The 20564-nt window shown below is 42.2% G+C and overlaps 1 protein-coding gene across 2 annotated transcripts in view; it reads left to right on the top strand.

Annotated features, from left to right (window-relative positions):
- The first annotated feature begins 9719 nt into the window (after window positions 1–9719).
- Window positions 9720–20564, top strand: part of LOC131992383 (ephrin-A5b-like) — a 101010-nt gene continuing 90165 nt past the window's right edge. The window contains exons 1-2 of one of the 2 annotated variants that reach the window (XM_059357951.1): window positions 9720–9825; window positions 9877–10481. In XM_059357951.1, the coding sequence (XP_059213934.1) occupies window positions 10357–10481 (125 nt within the window). In that variant the 5' untranslated portion in view covers window positions 9720–9825; window positions 9877–10356. The other variant, XM_059357952.1, reaches the window with a different exon arrangement.

Raw genomic sequence — 20564 nt, 5'->3', positions numbered from 1 at the left:
TGTGGTCATACATATTTTGTTGCTGTTCATGATGTGAGCCAGTGGGAGCATGTAGATGTTAAACAGAAGAGGCCCCAGAATGGAGCCTTGGGGAACTCCACATGTCATTTTTTCACGCTCAGATGTGTAAAAACCTGTTGACACGTTTAAGGAACCAACAGGCTCCAAGATATCAGATGACAGGACATCGTGTTCAAACGTTGTTGAAATAATGCTGCAAAGTTGAGGCTTTGACTCTCATTGAGGACAATAAAAAGACTGAAGTCACATGAAAACACTGAGAATTTTCTCTGATTGGACAAAACAATTCTTGACTGAATTTGATTTTGTGGACGGAAAATGCAGTTAAACAGTTAAATGTCAATATATTGAATCAATACTCACCATATCACACCATGATTAAAATCACAGTAATATCGTATCGTGACTCAGGTATGAGGATGAAATCGTATCGTGGAGCCGAGACGCTGATTCACATCTCTAATTAATACATCAGCAGTAGGACGCTCCAAAACATTAATGTGAGTCATATTTTGCAGCCTTTCCAAAAACATTGAGAAGGGTTGAGAAGATTTGGAAGAGTCACAACATCAGTTCAAAAGTCAAAAACAAATCACAGTTTGCATTTTTCACTTTAGCTCATTGGCTTTTCAGAGTTTGGATCCAAAAATCCCAATAAATCTCAACTGTTCATATCTCTGACAAACTAGCACAGAAATGGATCAAAGTGAAGCAGCTGAGTAAAGAAACACGAGTTCAGATTTATACATTAAGGAAAGAAGGAAACACAAAGTCTAAGCAATAAAAACCCAAAGACCTGATAATTAGAGTCAACATGTGTTCTAATAAGTGACTCTTTATATAATAATCATAATTTTGTTGCATAGTTTAGCAATGAAACTATGATCTTTTTGTACAGATTTGATCTTGCTTCCTAACTTTTGGCCTGTAGTGTAGATATTATATAGTTTTTGAGTCTCAAAAGAAACGATTTATTTCCTCCTCAGTTCTAGAAAGTCATACTGAAATGAGTGTGTTATCAGAGTGTTTACAGCCTCTAATGGGAGAGGACCGAGGATCACAACATAAACACTCAGCGGCTCTTTGACAGCGCTGCTTTATTACAGATTGCATTCATAAACAACAACAACAACAACAACAACAACAACACACGTGAACAGTGTGCCTGCTGCCTGTCCCTGTGGTGAGTACATGAACAGTTGATACATGGTGATTCCTGTGGGGGGGGGGGGGTCTGATCAGAGCAGCAGGACATTAGCATGCGGCGCTGCAGCCCACTGACCCTAATTCATAATGACTCCATTGTCTCTGGAACACAGACGTAGATCAGCTCTAAATGAAGGAGGACAGGCACTTTATCTGGGAGATGAGGTGATTATAGACCATGGATTAGTCTGCTGCACAGCTCTGATCAGACCAGTGCACACACACACACACACACACACGAACAAAGTGTGTGTGTGTGTGTGCAGTCAAAACACGGTGTGAGGATATTCATGTATTTACAGGACACACACACACCTGCTGGATCTTCACTGCAGCACCCAAACAGACCCAGTGTGAGCAGGTTTACAGTAAACAGAGACCACAGGAGATGATGGTGCTGCTGGAGGGTTCAGGTCCTCCACCACTGCTCCATCATTCATGATCCATGAGGGCCCCGTAGAGTTAGGATTAAGGGTACCTGGAGGGTACCTGGGTGTGCTGACCCCTGACCCTCGGCTCCAGCGGCTCTTGAGACGTGGAACCTCACCTCGCTGGCGGGGAAGGAGGCGGAGCTTGTTCAGGAGGTGGAGCGTTATCAGCTAGAAACAGTTGATCAGCTGATCATCTCCTGGTGGTGAGGTGGATCAGGTGATGGGGGAGGATGCTGGACAGACCTGGCAACCCAAATGTGTAGTGAGGGTGAACTGGGAACGTCTAGCGGAGGCCCCTGTCTGCAGGGTCTTCAACTCACACCTCCGGAAGAATTTCTCCAGCATCCCGGGTGGAGCTGGGGACATGGAGTCCGAATGGGCCATGTTCAACATGTTCACCATGTTCACCATGTTCACCATGTTCAACATGTTCAACATGTTCACCATGTTCACCATGTTCACCATGTTCACCATGTTCAACATGTTCACCATGTTCAACATGTTCACCATGTTCAACATGTTCAACATGTTCACCATGTTCAACATGTTCACCATGTTGAACATGGTGAACATGTTGAACATGTTCAACATGTTCACCATGTTCAACATGTTCAACATGTTCACCATGTTCACCATGTTCAACATGTTCACCATGTTCAACATGTTCACCATGTTCAACATGTTCAACATGTTCACCATGTTCAACATGTTCAACATGTTCAACATGTTCAACATGTTCAACATGTTCACCATGTTCACCATGTTCAACATGTTCACCATGTTCAACATGTTCAACATGTTCACCATGTTCAACATGTTCAACATGTTGAACATGTTGAACATGTTGAACATGGTGAACATGGTGAACATGTTGAACATGTTGAACATGTTGAACATGTTGAACATGGTGAACATGTTGAACATGGTGAACATGTTGAACATGGTGAACATGGTGAACATGGTGAACATGGTGAACATGGTGAACATGTTGAACATGGTGAACATGGTGAACATGGTGAACATGGTGAACATGGTGAACATGGTGAACATGTTCAACATGTTCACCATGTTCACCATGTTCAACATGTTCAACATGTTCACCATGTTCAACATGTTCAACATGTTCAACATGTTCACCATGTTCACCATGTTCAACATGTTCAACATGTTCACCATGTTCACCATGTTCAACATGTTCACCATGTTCAACATGTTCAACATGTTCAACATGTTCACCATGTTCACCATGTTCAACATGTTCAACATGTTCAACATGTTCAACATGTTCACCATGTTCAACATGTTCAACATGTTCAACATGTTCAACATGTTCAACATGTTCAACATGTTCAAACCCTCAGTTGTTGATGCTGGTAGGAGCTGTGGCCTGAAGGCTGTCGGTGTCATGGCGGCAACCCAAGAACCAGCTGGTGGACACCAGCGGTGAGGGAGGCCGTCAGGCTGAAGAAGGAGGCCTTCCGGTCTTGGCTGGCCGAGGGGTCTCTGGAAGCAGCAGACAGGTACCGTTCGGCCAGAAGGGCTGCAGCTGCGGCAGTCGCTGAAGCAAAAACTCGGGTATGGGAGGAATTCGGGGAGGCCATGGAGGAGGACTTTTGGTCAGCCTCAAAGAGGTTCTGGAAAAGTGTCGGGCGACTCAGGAAGGGAAAGCAGGGCTTGGCCCAAGCTGTGTTCAGCGGGGGAGGAGACCTGCTGACCCGACCTGGGGATGTCCTTAGACGGTGGAAAGACTTTGAGGAACTCCTTAATCCAGCCAACACGTCCTCTGTAGAGGAGGCAGAGTCTGAAGACTCAGGGGAAGACTCATCAGAATCCCTGACAGAAGTCACAGAGGGAGTTAAAAAGCTGCCCGGCAGCAAGGCGCCAGGGTTGGATGAGGTTCTCCCTGAGATGCTGAAGGCTCTGGACTCTGTTGGGCTGTCATGGCTGACACGCCTCTTCAGTGTCGGTGGAGGTCTGGGACAGTGCCAGTGGAGTGGCAGACCGGGGTGGTGGTTCCCATTTTTAAAAAGGAACCGGAGGGTTTGTTCTAGTTACCGTGGAATCAAACTGCTCTCATGAAGCCAACTAATTATTCAAATCAGGCTTATTACAGTGAGTCAGGCTTAGTTTTAGGAAGTTATGTTTCATAAAGGAGGTTTAAATAGACGACATTATGAAAGTAAATAACTCTTTCAGGTCATTGTGTGTCTGCCAACCAACAAACTATCAAATAAGACAATGGAGTTGGCTGCCTCGATAAACATGCAAAAATAGTATTTTATTATATTAGTCCTGTACTATTTCTTCATATTTACATAATCAACTTTTTATTGAACATCATTATGATTATATCTATTCTTGTTTGGTAAATGTTATCAGTTGAATCCCAGTGCTGCATTTCTGCAAGTGAAAATAATTGTATAAAATAAATAAAAAAACATTTTTATGACTAAAATATGGCCTTGTGCTACCTGATGAGTAGTACAAACCACCTGATGTCTGATGTTATATTCTAAATATGAAATAATTGTGTAAAATTGTGAAGTTGTTGATGTGATGCAGAGTGAAATGATTTATATGAAGCATTGATCAGATATCTGTTTCATTTCATCCCAGAGTGGGACTCCATTTGATTTGGCTCTTGTGTGTTTAGCCCAACAATTTTATTAATTTTGTGTCTTTTTTGTCATTTTGTGTCTTTTTTTTGTCATATTGTCTTTTTTAGTCCTTTAGTCCAACATAAAATTTGATTTTGAATTTTTTTTTTACTTTCAAAACACTATCATGCTCAATAAAGAATTTTAAATGTGTCAAATGTGAGCAAAGGTGTCAAATCTAACATATAAGAGGGTTCCATCCAGTTCTATCATTTGATACTAAATCTATTTGAGCTTGTCTCCAGTTTTACTTAGTATATCATCATCAAACTGAAACTGGCCTCATGGAGTTTACAGCCAGAACTTTAGAGGTAAATGTACAGTAGGGCTCCACGCTGCTTTGTTTTCTAGTCTGATGGAGGCAACAAGTCTGGATTATTTGGAGCTTCTGGAGACTTTAGAGGGTTAAAGTGCTTCTGTAGAATCTATTCAGAAACCCAACAGTTTTTAAATCAGTTTACCCACCGAGGCTAAAACGATGGAGTTCAACAAGCCTGTTGAGGTGAATAAATCAGCTCAGTGCTGCTGTTCAGTGTCTCTGTAAAGTTTACAATCCTCCGTTGAGCCCATCAGCCTCAGACCAGTTCTCCCAGTGGTCCTGGTGTCAGGAGGAGGATTAGTCCAGCTACCAGACTCAGTCTGTCAGTCCCACTAATGGACCATCTCCAAACTCCACCTGCTCATGTTTATGTCAGCTAAATACTCCCATCCAAACACTGAAATAGTTTTCTCTTCTTCAGTGAGATCCTGCTCATCCTCAGATGATTCCTGGTGCTGTTCCCAGGACCACCACTATGTGGCGCACTGAGTCCTGAACCCAAACCAGCACAGCACACCGTCAGTCTCCAGGCCTGGAACCTGAGAGAGCTGCAGCTTTTACCTTGTCCACAAGCAAAATCACCTTACATCTGAGGTTTATTATAAAACTATACACACTATACTGATTATTTCACTTCTGCATCACATTAAATTAGGTTTTTCTGTGACATACACATAACACAAAACTCAAAATTCAAGCAGTTTCAAGCACTATTTTGAAAACAACATTCAAGTGTTTTCAAGGATTTCCAGCAGCCTGTAGAAACCCTGATTTAAAAAAAAAACAACAACAGAAGAAATGAAAGCAGTTTTGCTCTTGTGCTGTGGTCATTTAGTGCAAAATGTAAATTTAATTTTCCCTCCAGTTGAGTGAAACCAGCTGAGATACTTTACTGGTTTAAAGCTGTGTTTCCAGTTAAAAGTCGTCTGGAAACCAGTTGGAAAACCATTTCTTGTGGCCGAACAGAAAACTGAGAGGAACTGAATTTACTGACAACATCATTAATGTTAGAAAATTCATAAACTGAGTTAATTCGCATTGAAAACAGCTGAACTTTGGTTCAGGCATATTTAAATAAAAACCAACTGTCCGAATGTTTGAGACAGACTGGGATCCAGTGAAAGGAGCTTTATGTTCTGCAGCATGAACTGATCTGGGACCAGTGAGCCGCTCTGGGAAGCGCTGGTTCCCCCCAGAGGAGGCTGTTGTTTTTATAAACCTGACGCCCGTCATTCAAAACCAACCGGCCAATCAGACTGGGAGCACCGGGAAGGAGCACACTGTAAGAAATGTCCACACACTGAGATCATGTAAACACAAAACCCACTGCTGCAGGACCAGGGCTAGACTCTGGCTGTCTGAGGGCCAGGGGCCAAATAATATGTAGTGGGGCCCCAGCATGCAAAAATATCATGTATCAGCCTGTTTGGTCCTTTATCACATCTTCTGGATTTTAGGCCCCCTGAAAGAAAGCGATCACATTTTCTCTACTAGGAGAGCACAACATCGTGTTTTCTCCATTTATAGGCATCCTAAAGCAGCCATCTATAGTGTTTTCTCCATTTATAGGCACCTTAAAGCAGCAATCTATAGTGTTTTCTCCAATCTATAGTGTTTTCTCCATTTATAGGCACCTTAAAGCAGCAATCTATAGTGTTTTCTCCAATCTATAGTGTTTTCTCCATTTATATGCACCTTAAAGCAGCAATCTATAGTGTTTTCTCCATTTATATGCACCTTAAAGCAGCCATCTCTAGCGTTTTCTCCATTTATAGGCACCTTAAAGCAGCAGTCTGTAGTGTTTTCACCATTTATAGGCACCCTAAAGCAGCAATCTATAGTGTTTTCTCCATTTATATGCACCTCAAAGCAGCCATCTATAGCGTTTTCTCCATTTATAGGCATCCGAAAGCAGCAATCTATAGCGTTTTCTCCATTTATAGGCATCCGAAAGCAGCAATCTATAGCGTTTTCTCCATTTATAGGCATCCGAAAGCAGCAATCTATAGTGTTTTCTCCATTTATAGGCATCCTAAAGCAGCAATCTATAGCGTTTTCTCCATTTATAGGCATCCGAAAGCAGCAATCTATAGTGTTTTCTCCATTTATAGGCATCCTAAAGCAGCAATCTATAGTGTTTTCTCCATTTATAGGCATCCTAAAGCAGCAATCTATAGTGTTTTCTCCATTTATAGGCACCTTTAAGCAGCAATCTATAGTGTTTTCTCCATTTATAGGCATCCTAAAGCAGCCATCTATAGCGTTTTCTCCATTTATAGGCATCCGAAAGCAGCAATCTATAGTGTTTTCTCCATTTATAGGCATCCTAAAGCAGCAATCTATAGTGTTTTCTCCATTTATAGGCATCCTAAAGCAGCAATCTATAGTGTTTTCTCCATTTATAGGCATCCTAAAGCAGCAATCTATAGTGTTTTCTCCATTTATAGGCATCCTAAAGCAGCAATCTATAGTGTTTTCTCCATTTATAGGCATCCTAAAGCAGCAATCTATAGCGTTTTCTCCATTTATAGGAATCCGAAAAGCAGCAACCTATAGCGTTTTCTCCATTTATATGCACCTTAAAGCAGCAATCTATAGCGTTTTCTCCAATCTATAGTGTTTTCTCCATTTATAGGCACCTTAAAGCAGCAATCTATAGCGTTTTCTCCATTTATAGGCATCCTAAAGCAGCAATCTATAGTGTTTTCTCCATTTATAGGCATCCTAAAGCAGCAATCTATAGTGTTTTCTCCATCTATAGGCATCCTAAAGCAGCAATCTATAGTGTTTTCTCCATTTATAGGCATCCTAAAGCAGCAATCTATAGTGTTTTCTCCATTTATAGGCATCCTAAAGCAGCAATCTATAGTGTTTTCTCCATTTATAGGCACCTTTAAGCAGCAATCTATAGTGTTTTCTCCATTTATAGGCATCCTAAAGCAGCCATCTATAGCGTTTTCTCCATTTATAGGCATCCGAAAGCAGCAATCTATAGTGTTTTCTCCATTTATAGGCATCCTAAAGCAGCAATCTATAGTGTTTTCTCCATTTATAGGCATCCTAAAGCAGCAATCTATAGTGTTTTCTCCATTTATAGGCATCCTAAAGCAGCAATCTATAGTGTTTTCTCCATTTATAGGCATCCTAAAGCAGCAATCTATAGTGTTTTCTCCATTTATAGGCATCCTAAAGCAGCAATCTATAGCGTTTTCTCCATTTATAGGAATCCGAAAAGCAGCAACCTATAGCGTTTTCTCCATTTATATGCACCTTAAAGCAGCAATCTATAGCGTTTTCTCCAATCTATAGTGTTTTCTCCATTTATAGGCACCTTAAAGCAGCAATCTATAGCGTTTTCTCCATTTATAGGCATCCTAAAGCAGCAATCTATAGTGTTTTCTCCATTTATAGGCATCCTAAAGCAGCAATCTATAGTGTTTTCTCCATTTATAGGCATCCTAAAGCAGCAATCTATAGCGTTTTCTCCATTTATAGGAATCCGAAAAGCAGCAACCTATAGCGTTTTCTCCATTTATATGCACCTTAAAGCAGCAATCTATAGCGTTTTCTCCAATCTATAGTGTTTTCTCCATTTATAGGCACCTTAAAGCAGCAATCTATAGTGTTTTCTCCATTTATAGGCATCCTAAAGCAGCAATCTATAGTGTTTTCTCCATTTATAGGCATCCGAAAAGCAGCAACCTATAGCGTTTTCTCCATTTATATGCACCTTAAAGCAGCAATCTATAGTGTTTTCTCCATTTATAGGCATCCTAAAGCAGCAATCTATAGTGTTTTCTCCATTTATAGGCATCCTAAAGCAGCAATCTATAGTGTTTTCTCCATTTATAGGCACCTTAAAGCAGCAATCTATAGTGTTTTCTCCATTTATAAGGATCCTCAAGATGACTTCATTATGTTTTCTCCATTTATGGGCCCCTAAAGTTGAAATTCATTGGGGTTTCCCCATTTATATGCACAGTAAAGGACACTTCATCATGTTTTCTGCATTTAGGGGAACCCTAAAGGGAAACATCGTGTCCCCCCCCCCCCCCCATTTTTTGGCAAATAAAGGAAACTTCATTATGTTTATCCTTTTTTGAGCACCCTCAAGAGGACTTCATTATGTTTTCTCCATTTATCTGCCTAAGTTGAAATTCCTTGGGTTTTCCCTATTTATATGCACACTAGGGGACACTTAATCATGTTTTCTCCATTTATGGGCCCCCTAAAGTCGAATTCATGGGGTTTTCTCCATTTATGGCCATTCTAAATCCTAAATGGAAAATTCATCGTGTTTTCTCCATTTATGGGCACCTAAAGGGAAACGTCATCATGATTTTCTTAATTTTTTGGCACCTACAAGGAAACTTCATTATGTGTTCTCCATTTATGGGGACCCTAAAGCAGAAATTCATCATATTTTCTAAATTTCTGGGCATCCTAGAGGGCCCTCCATATTGTTTTCTCTATTTATGGGCCCCCTAAATGACACTTCCTCATGTTTTCTCCATTTATTGGCATCCTAAATCCTAAATGGAGACTTCATTGTGTTTTCTCCATTTATGGGCACCTAAAGGGAAACGTCATCATGATTTTCTTCATTTTTTGGCACCAAAAAGGATATTTAGAAGGCTCATGTTTTCTCTACCATGCTGCATCCAAGAGGACATTATGTGGTGCTTTTTTCCAACATGGAGGACCAAGACCGGGGACCCCCATATATATAGGCTACCTATAGGTTCACCAGTCGACCCAACGGGAAGATTTTATTGCTTCTTTACCATTTTTATGCTTTCCGACTGGACCAAAATAATTGTGCAACTTATTCTTATTCTTATTCTTATTGGTATAATACAGGAGTTATTAACCAACAGTCTCCATCTGTCATTAAACGCCTCATCTGAACACACCAACATTTCTTGCAGTGTGCTCCGGCTGGCAGAGAGAGAGAGAGAGAGAGAGAGAGAGAGAGAGAGAGAGAGAGCTGGAGGAGGGGGGTTGGTCCGGGAGAGCATGGCCGCAGGAGCCGGATCGCTGCAGACTCGTGTTTAGTCCTCCACAGTGAGAACAGCTCCCGGTCCTCCGGTCCTCCGGTCCTCCGGTCCTCTGGTGATGTAGCGGAGCCGCTCGGCAGGACTTTAACCCGCGGACTCAGGTCTGATTACTGACAGGTCCGGTTCACTAAGAGGTCTGGTTTACTAAGAGGTCTGGTTTACTAAGAGGTCTGGTTTACTAAGAGGTCTGGTTCACTAAGAGGTCTGGTTTACTAAGAGGTCCGGTTCACTAAGAGGTCTGGTTTACTGAGAGCTGCTGGAGTCGGACAGAAGCTGGATCCGCTGCGGGTTGAACCGGACTGGAGCTGCTGGTCCGAGTCGTCCTGGTTGATCTAAGAACCGGATCTGAGATCCTGAACCGAGAGAGACTGCTGCTGGAGGATCTCTGTCACTCCGTCGGGTTGATATTTTTCTTCTGTGGGAAATAAAAAGGCGACTTGGAGAAAGTGTCGCTGCGGAGTTGAGGCGGAGGGAAGCTGGTGGATTTAGTTCTCTAGTTCAGTAGAACTGAGGAAGAAATCTGTTTTAAAGAGAAGACAGTGAAGCTTCCAGTCTGATCTCAGCTGCTCGGGAATTTAAAAAGTGGACTCATCAAACCAGTTCACCAGCAGAATCCTTAAACCTGATCCAGGAGGGACTGGACCCGTCGGAGTTCCAGATTAAACATGCCGCAGGTGGAAATGATCCTCTTCCTCATCCTCGTCATTGTCCTGTGTGTGTACGGCCAGGACCCGGCGTCCAAGGTGGTGTCGGACCGCTACGCCGTCTACTGGAACCGGACCAACCCCAAGTAAGTCACCCGCCGCTCCGCCGCAAAGCCGGGATCCCCCGCTGATCCCCGGGCTGTTCCCCGCCCTGCAGCCCGCAGCCCGCCGCTGGAGCTGCTCGCTCCCCGGGTGGAGCTGCTCGCTCCCCGGGTGGAGCTGCTCGCTCCCCGGGTGGAGCTGCTCTCTTTCTGGGTTCCAGTAGGTGTCTGGCTGGATGTACAGTTTGTTCCGTTTTATGCAACAGGATCCATTTAAAAACCTCCTTTTATATATTTACAAACAAAACCTCACTTTATAATTCCACAAATTAAAAAATAACCTCTCATTACAACATTTTGCAACAGTGAATATTCTGAAATACATTTCCTGTGAATTTCCAACATGATGAAGTCTTCTTCGGCGCACATTTGGTTGATTCATTTCTCTTGATTACAACCTTAATTTGTTTCATCTCCACTGATGGCTTGTTGTGATGATTGCAGTTTAATAATCCTCCATCTATGAACCGTGTTTGTAATAATGTGAGCTGCATAAATCACACCTGCCAGAGGAACACATGCTGCCTGCTATTACGCACCATTACGCGCTATTACGCATTTATATTCAGTGTTTGCTGCACGTTCACAGCTGAAACGGAACAGATGAGGAGTGCTAGAAGCGCCGCCGCGTTGGAAATAATAAATAAAATAATATAAATAAGGCTGAGTGAACCGACAGATGTGTTTTAGTTCCAAACGGAGATTAATCAGATAAGTTGGAGATGTTTTAGTAAAGTTATGATCTGTCCCGGGTAGAAAGTCAGAGTTTCTGCTGCTGAATCCTTGGAAACACTGTGAATTACGAGCAAAGAAGGAATCTGATATTGAAGAAAAGTTGGTGATTGCTGCCTCATTTCTCCAGTGGAAAATATATATAATGAATTTAGCTCCACATGTCACAGTTTCAATGGTTTCTATCACATTTTAGTGGTTGTTGAAGGTTTGAGTTTTTACTGTGGTGGACAGCATTGTGTACATGATATACATATATATATATATATATATATATATACATATATATATATATATATATATATATATATGTATATATAATGTGTGGTATAAAACACAAAGATTGTGTTTTATACCACACATTATATATACATAATGTGTGGTATAAAACACAAAGATTGTGTCTCAGAAGCTATTTTGTTCCCTAAATGTTCCACATTAGTCTGTTAGATAATCATGTTTGTAGAGATGTTTGAAAACAGTTTTCAAGGTTTAGATATTGATAAAGTGCTGTAAATTTAGGTTAAATAGTTGTAAAGTTACAAAGAGGCGACACATTTAGAATCATGAAACTTTGTTTTATTTACTTTAATTAATCATCCGTCTGTTAAACATCATTTGTGCCGTTTATTCCACAATAAAATGTAATTTAATGTGATGAAGAAGTAAATAATCAGTTAAATATGTGGCAGTGTAACAATTCATTGATCTGGATTGATTCAGTGATCCAGGTTCATATATGCAAAGTGAAAATGTTGGCCTTTATTTTGAAATTTCTACTTAAATATAAATATTATTTTGTAAAAGATGAATAAATGTTTTTTTCATGAAATGTGTGGAAGAGTTCAGATAAAATCTGTTTTAGTTTTGGCCTTATAGATATATTAGATATTAGATATTTATCCTGAGTGATATCAGCAAATATCACATCATCGTCCAAAGAACAGAAATAATATTTAACATCGTATGATGAACCGTGTGATTTACAGCCAGTAACCATATGATCATATGTAACGTAGCGCTGGTGTCGGGTGGAGAGCGTTTGAATCTGAACCCTGACCGTCTGGATGAAGTGTGTTTGGTCTCAGTTAAAAGTTCCTCTCTGGTTTTGATCATTAGTTTTTTCTGCTCATATGAGGCGTTTAGTTAGTGAGACTGAGTTTAAAGTGACGTTTGTCTTGATAAAGAGCGTCTCCCTCTCTGACTCTGGAACACAAAGTGAGACAATGAGAGTTTCAGGAAGACTTTCACTGCTAGTTTCAGTCTGAAGAGAAGCAGATTTCTATGTGAGCTTTATCTCAGGGACAGAGCTGAGCCGCTCCAGACTGACGCTTGATACAAATGCTAATGTTGGTGTTGACATGAAAGGTAGAAGAGATCTGATAACAAAGTCCCCTCCCCCACACTGGAATACAGGTCCAAAACCAGATAAACTGTAAATCTGCTGCTGCATGGACAGATAATTTACCTTTAGATTTATTAAATTAAGATTATTAAATCTAGAAATAAGCATGTTGAACACTTAAAATGAGAAATTAACTCTTAAAACAAGATAAATGATCTAACACTTCTAAATCTATTTTTTTTTTTTTATCTTGGTAAGAACCAAATAATCATCAGGTCACTCTGCTCGGCCAGTTCATCACTGCTGCAGCTTTACTTTATCTGGTTTAAGAGTTAATTTATTATTTTAAGTGTTCAACATGCCACGTACACTGTAAAAAAAGTGTTTCTAAAACCAGATCAAACAGTAAATCTGCTGCTGCATGGACAGATAATTTACCTTGACAAGATTTATTAAATTAAGAAATAAGCATGTTGAACACTTAAAATAAGAAATTGATGTAAGTGTTCAACATGCTTATTTCTAGATTTAATAATCTTAATTTAATAAATCTTGTCAATGTAAATTATCTGTCCATGCAGCAGATCATTTCCCTCAGATTCACTGTTTGATCTGGTTTTTAAACACCTTTTTTACAGTGTAACAGTTCCCAAGCCAGCTTTCTTGGTTGCCATGCCCCCCCCCCGGCCCTGGCGGCCCCCCCGGCCCAGACAATGAGGGTCCGTGGGGTGTTGGAGCAGCAGCCGGGGCCATCGGGGGCCATCAGGGCCCATCGGGGCCCATCGGGGGCCATCGGGGGCCATCAGGGCCCAGCGTGGCGCTCCGTCCTGTGAGAGATCCACACATGTTGAGGTCACACATTGCTGTAACAGGCCGGTTTGGGGTTCAGCAGCACAGAGGGGCCCGTTGTCAGGGTCACACCCGGGGCAGCAGCGCCGGCCGTGGGGCCCGGCCCGGCCCCGGCTCGGCCCCCCGCCGGGCCTTTGTCTCTGCAGAATGGAGGCTCAATAAATGAGTAACTCTAAATGACTGTCTCCTTTTCTCATTCATGACTTTAATCTAAACCTGACCCCGGCTGGATCATACTGAAGCACGGGGCCCCGACCTGACGGGCCCCGGACCCCTGCTGCTTAATGTAACCAGAGAGAGCACTGGAGCCCTGCTGGTACAGCCCCGAACCCTCCCCACTCTCTGCTCCACTCAGCCAGTCATGAAACCCGACAGGAGACGGGATTGAAACGGGAAGTCAGTCGTGAAAAATGGAAATGAAACGACATTTTCATGTTTTTGTATTGTTTTTTAAAAAGAAGCTGAAAGGAACATTTTGGTCATTTAGATAAACATGCTTCCATGTTTACTTTCATCTCGCTGCACTGATGCTTGTTGCTGATTACACTGAGAGCAGGAGGAGCAGGAGGAGAGAGGAGGAGGACCAGGAGGAGCAGGAGGAGCAGGAGGAGGAGGAGGAGCAGGAGGAGCAGGAGGAGAGAGGAGGAGCAGGAGGAGGAGGAGCAGGAGGAGCAGGAGGAGCAGGAGGAGGAGGAGGAGGGTTTACAGCCCTGATGGTGGTTCAGCCTGGAGTTTGAGGACAGACTCCTCCTTGGAGCTCCTTGATGAAATGAGTCCAGTATATGAGGAGTGTGTTGGTAGAAGTGGTTGTCATGACTACTAGTTGGTGTTTTGGTTCCAAAAAGAACCAACAGATAATTCAGATGATTGTTCTGGTGTTTGTCAGAACTCTTTGTTGTTGGTTTCCTCAGAGAAACATCCAGATGACTCTACAATAAAACACTAAAATAAGACTCATAACAGGAAACAGTGTCACACTAGCTATAGACCTAATATCTCCTAAACTAGAACATGTCCTCGGGGTAAATTCTGAAAGGGCCACTACTGCCGGTGTGTGTACACTATGATGAGATTCTTCAGAGATTTATAACAATTAATACTAGTAATGTTATGATACTATATAATATACAAGGAGCACACCTACAACAAGCATTCCTTTACAAGTATTTATTTATACAGCAACCTATGACCTTTAACCTCAACATGTGTGTGTGTGTGTGTGTGTGTGTGTATCTGTAACTGTAATCACATCAAAGCATCAAAGGCGTTGGGGTCGACCAATCAGAGCAGAGCAATCAACAGAATTAACTGCCACCTGAATGCGCCGCGAAAAATTCGTATTCTGTAGAGAAAAGTAATAGCACACCGATCCCGATCAAACCGCACGTTTTGATATATAATTTGTCCTGCAACTCTTCAAGTTGTAGGACTAGTAGCGGGACGAAATTGCGTCCGGAAGAGGAATAAGAAGAAATCCACAGTATAACAGTAGTGCAGCACTGGTCCCTACAGATATTGCTGGATGGGACCAGTGCTGGGGAGATTGCCCCTTGGCCCTAATTACTGAGGTTGTGGTTACAGCAGCTCTTTGCTAACGTCTGATCTATAAACAGTAATAACTGATTTATTAACCATTATTAAACATTAGTTACAACTACAGCTGCAGCAGTTATTTTTATTCTTGATGAATCGATTGTGTATTAAATATCTGAAAATGTTCTCAGAGTCCAAGCTGACATCTCTAAAGATATTCAGTTAGATATGATATACAACAGAGGAAAAAAAGGCAGAAAATGTCCATATTTGAGAGGCTGGAAACAGCTTTTTCTGCCACTTTTGCATGAAAAATGTATCAATTATCAAAAATGTTGATGATTATTTTTGTCAATTGGCTCATTGATTTATCTGTAAAGCTTATTAGAAGTATTAGTAGAAAGTTGTAATTGTTAAAAAGTTTTAAAATGGATTTTAGTACATGCATAATCCTTATAAAGATCTTTAAAGTATTAAGAAATAATGTGTCACATGGATAAAGCCTAAACATTTAACATCTTAACCCTTTTACAGTGTGCCCTTTCAGAATAAAAGCACGAGTCCTTTTTATGTGATCAATAGTGTGTGTTAACAGCTGCATCAGCCAATAATAAAGTCAATAGTTCCAGTTCATAAAGCATAAAGGATCCAGTCGTTTTGAGACAGAAACGTCCCAATGAAGACGAGAAACGAACCCGTAAAATAAAAGCTGCAGCGTGGGCTGGTGGAAACGCTCCGTAAGAGAAACGAGGCCCAGATGTTCCTGTCAGCTCGGCGTCTGCCTGATGGAATAAATGTACGAGGGTATTTACTGCTGCTCTGACAAGGAGCTATTAGTGAATCCCTGCTCAGCAGCTCTTTAGCTGCTTCATTAGAACCCACCGGTCCATCTGGTCCCTGCTGGGCCAAGGTGTTTATTTGTTGCTGATAGGTGGGATCAACAGAGAATCAGGACCAGTTCCGTCACTAATCTCCCAAGCTGTTTGTGTCCTGGACGCCATGGAAACTGATACCCCTGGTCATCAAAGAGCCTGATTGGGTGGGACTAAGGAGCCGACAGCTGGAGGGGGGGTCCAGGGAGAGCTCCCCCACCCCAGGGGTTTCCTTTAAGCCCTGCTAATGCTGCTAAAGCTCCCCAGCAGATGCAACATATTTCTGCATAAGACAATCAAAGAATGGTTCAGTGGCCTGTTAGCGATCTGGATCTGAGAGTCCTGAGTGACTCTAAGTCCTCTCTGATCATCCAGACTAGAGGTGCATTAATACATCGATTCATGGCAGCCAAGTTTCCATATTTAGCGTGGCCGCCAGTACTTTCCAGAGGCCGTAGCAGACTCACTTTAATTAATGTACTGGAGATCCTGGTGTCATATGAGACTAGAAGATCTCAGGAATCTATAGGCACCATGGGTGCTAACTTTGAATCTTTCTTCCTTGGCTCCAGAAACAATCATTTCTGTTTTTTCTTTGTTTAACCCTTTATTGGGCGAAGAACTATATTTGGTAACTTCAGTGGATATCAAAATGGGGTCCCCATGTCTCTGTTTGGTCGGTTGAAATTTGGAATTTGCAAGTATTTCAATGAGTGTCCTTTTAAGGGTTAACTGGAGAACATCCAGCGCCATCAGATCGTTGATTTGCTCCATCATCTACTCAGTGCTCGTATTGGACTAAAGCCTCCTGGGTCTGAGTCTAGGACTACGCCTTAGTTTCTGTCTTGGTTTGTGGTTTGTACCGTTTGAAGCTGAGTGCTAACTTTTAATCGATCTTCCTTGACTCCAGAAACAATAATTTCTGTTTTTCTTTGTTTAATTGGACAAGATTTATCATCTCCTCAGTGTTTGTGTTGGACTAAAGTCTCCTGCTGATGTTGTTATGTAAATTTGTGTGTCGTCTGCGTAGCTATGGTAACACATTTTGTTGCTATTCATGATGTGAGCCAGTGGGAGCATGTAGATGTTAAACAGAAGAGGCCCCAGAATGGAGCCTTGGGGAACTCCACATGTCATTTTTTCACGCTCAGATGTGTAAAAACCTCATTGTGGACAATAAAAAGACTGAAGTCACATGAAAACACTGAAGACACAAGTTTCTCTGATTAGACAAAACTATTCTGGATTGGATTTAATTTTGTCGACACAAAATGCAGTTAAACAGTTAAATCTCAATATATTGAATCAATACTCACCATATCACACAATGATTAAAATCACAGTAATATCGTATCGTGGAGCCTCTGATGAGTCATTTCTGAAGTATTAAATTTACAGTACAAGTAACTAAAATGAATATTAGAGACTACATAACCCAAAATAAGTTCACTAAAAACCTATAATATGAGTTATAATGAGAATATAGTGAGGATAACTTATATAAATGTATCAGAAAGTCACTATAAAGTCAGTTTTGAAGTACTAAATGGACAGTACGAGTAGCTAAAAGGAATATTAGAGACTAGGTAACCCAGAATAAGTTCACTAGAAACATTCTCTCTCTGGACTCATTGTGTTTTTGCTCTTTTTTGGGCTCCTCCTGCAACATTTGGTCTCAGAATGTTTGCTCTGTTTGCTTCTCCTCCTCTGTCTGCTTCTCCTCCTGTCTGCTTCTCCTCCTCTGCTCTCCTTTTAATCTCCACTTTAAAACAACAACAACACTAAAGTTTCCCTGGTGGTGATCTGATGTTGTGATAGTTTCTCTGGTATTGTGAGTCGCCTGATCATTGTTCCCACTGTTTACCCTCTCAGCTCCTCCTCTCCTCCTCTCCTCCTCCTCTCCTCCTCCTCCTCCTCTCCTCCTCTGCTCAGTTCTGCTTGGATAAAAAAAAGACACAAAAAGGTAAAACCAGGTCCAAATATTGACTCCTGGTCTCAGGACCAGAACCTCTATGGAGAACAGAGACTCAAAGACTCAAAGACCTCCGTTGTTCTGCCGGAGTCAGTGGACGCTTATAGGGAGGAGTAGAGAGGAGGAGCAGAGAGGAGGAGAGAGGAGGAGGAGCAGAGAGGAGGAGCAGAGAGGAGGAGCAGAGGAGGAGGAGATGTAAAATTTAAAATAGCATATGACCGTAGTAGACACTTTTGATTACGGTAAATCAAGGAATAGAACAAAACTTGTAGAAAACACAGTGAAAGTGTTGAGTGGATCTGAGTGGATGAGTTTCTGCAGAGAGAGTCCCCTGTGGGGACAGTGGTCCTGTTGGGGGACAGTGGTCCTGTGGAGACTCTGTAGGTCCCCGTGCTCTCTGACCCCTGGGGCCCCCTCATGAGGAGAGGCCCCGGGCCCTCGGGCGGCCTGACTGACAGGAACTAGTGACCAGGCTGACTGAGAAGTCTGGCAACTTTTATTGCTTTACGGCAGCGTTGCCCTCAGGTGTTGCCCAGTTCTGATAACAGGTGTTTAAAAACCAGATAAACCAGTAAATGTGAGGGAAATGGTTGCTGCATGGACAGATAATTTACCTTGACAAGACACAAAAAATGACACAAAATTGCAAAAAAGATTTACAATTACCAAAAAAGCCACAACATTTTAAAAAAAATACACAAAATCACCAAAATAAAAGACACAAAAATCCCAAAAATGTATTAATATTTAGAATATATATAAAACAGTCTGAGTGGGTCCATTCTGCATAACGAGTACTTTTACTTTTGATACTTTAAGTACATTTTGATACTTTTGTACTTTTACTTCAGTAAGTTTTGAATACAGGACTTTTCCTGTAGTGGAGTCATTTCACAGTGTGTATTAGTACTTTTCCTGCAGTAGAGGATCTGAATACTTGTCAGACCAGGTATTCTGTGGTTCCCAGTGGTTGATATGGGGCAGGAGGTGGATCAGACTGGTTCCCAGTGGTTGCTATGGGGCAGGAGGTGGATTAGACTGGTTCCCAGTGGTTGGGATGGTCTGATCCATGACAGTAGGGGATCAGAGACTCTTCAGGACTCTTCAGGATAATCTGGTCTCACTCGGCTGCTCTCAGCTTCACTTTCCTGCCGTTTGGATCTTTTCTGAGCTGCTGTTGAAATGTGTCGGCGGTGAAACGGCGTCCCCTGAGTCTTTGTGGGACGGGGAGGGTATTAGCAGAGAGGCTCTGAGGGGCTTAAGAGGTCAGCCTCCCTTTGTGTGGAGACACAAAACACTTCCTGTGGGACCCTTCAGCCTCTGTTTGGCCCTCAGAAAGCCAGAGCTGCCTGACCATTCACATTAATCAGCTGAGCTGCTAATGATGGAGCCAGGCTCCACCAAAGGCTCCTAAAGGCTCCTAAAGGCTCCTAAAGATGCTCCGAAAGGCTCCGAAAGGTTCCTAAAGGCTCCTAAAGACGCTCTGAGCTGCTGCTGCAGCGGGCCGGGCCGGGCCGGGCCGGGGGCCGGGCCGGACCGGGGGCCGGGCTGGGCCGGGGGCCGGGTCGGGGGCCGGTCGGCCTGCTGCTGTCTGCAGGACTCAACCAGGACCAGGACCTCGCTGGTCCTCTGTCCAGGAGGCCTGGAAACACTGGAATCTAATGGGTTGATTTCAAGGTCTGAAAAGAGTTTACTGAGATCAAACATTTGTTAAACTTTTCCTTTAACCCTCTGTTGTCTCCAAAAGCTCCAAATAATCCAGTCTTGTTGCCTCCATCAGAGTATAAAACAAAGCAGCGTGGAGCCCTACTGTACATTTACCTCTAAAGTTCTGGCTGTAAACTCCATGAGGCCAGTTTCAGTTTGATGATGATATACCAAGTAAAACTGGAGACAAGCTCAAATAGATTTAGTATCAAATGATAGAACTGGATGGAACCCTCTTATATGGTAGATTTGACTCCTTTGGTCACATTTGACACATTTAACATTCTTTATTGAGCATGATAGTGTTTTGAAAGTAAAAAAAAAGATTAAAAATCACATTTTATGTTGGATCAAAGGACTAAAAAAGACACAAAATGACCAAAAGGACAGAAACCCTGTCTCTCCTGTCTCTCCTGTCTCATGACTAGATCTGATGGTTCCTGGTTCCAGATGTGGTTCTGGCTGCCTGAGATCTTCTGGGTCCAGACCACTAAATGTTTCTGGATGTAGGTCAGTGGATCTAGACGCTGCTGACTCGTTGCTTTCTGTGTGTTGGAAGAGTTCAGACGGAGATGTTTCCAGTCTGAGTCACGGAGCGATGATGATGATGATGATGATGATGGTTTTAGACTCATTTCTTTGGTTTCTAATGTGTCATGTGGTCTTCTGGTTGATCTGTATGGAAGAATTATCCTATCTTTATTCAAGAGCGTAGATTTTCAGTTTGAGAGCATAATTTGTCTTTCTCATGCTCAGATTTGTTCTCCTCATGCTCACATTTTGCGCTCGCACTCAGATTTCTGCTGCTTTCTTTCAAAATGTATGCGTGCACTTAAAAATCACATGCTTGTGCTCACATTTCTTCTGCTTGGACACAAACATTTCGCTCGCACTCAAATATGTCCTGTGCTCGCTCAAATCTAAAGTCTACGCGCTCAGATCTCAACTCTCCAGAACACGCTCGTCCTCTCAGGTTGAGGTGTCTGCTCAGACTGAACGATGTCCCGCCCTGCGCATAAACTAGTGTGTTTCACCAGCCAATAGGGAGACAGCTAGAT

Source organism: Centropristis striata, chromosome 19 (assembly GCF_030273125.1).
Source record: "Centropristis striata isolate RG_2023a ecotype Rhode Island chromosome 19, C.striata_1.0, whole genome shotgun sequence".
NCBI classification, from domain to species: domain Eukaryota; kingdom Metazoa; phylum Chordata; class Actinopteri; order Perciformes; family Serranidae; genus Centropristis; species Centropristis striata.
The sequence above is the reverse complement of the archived record's forward strand: the minus strand, read 5'-3'. Positions and strand labels throughout refer to the sequence as shown.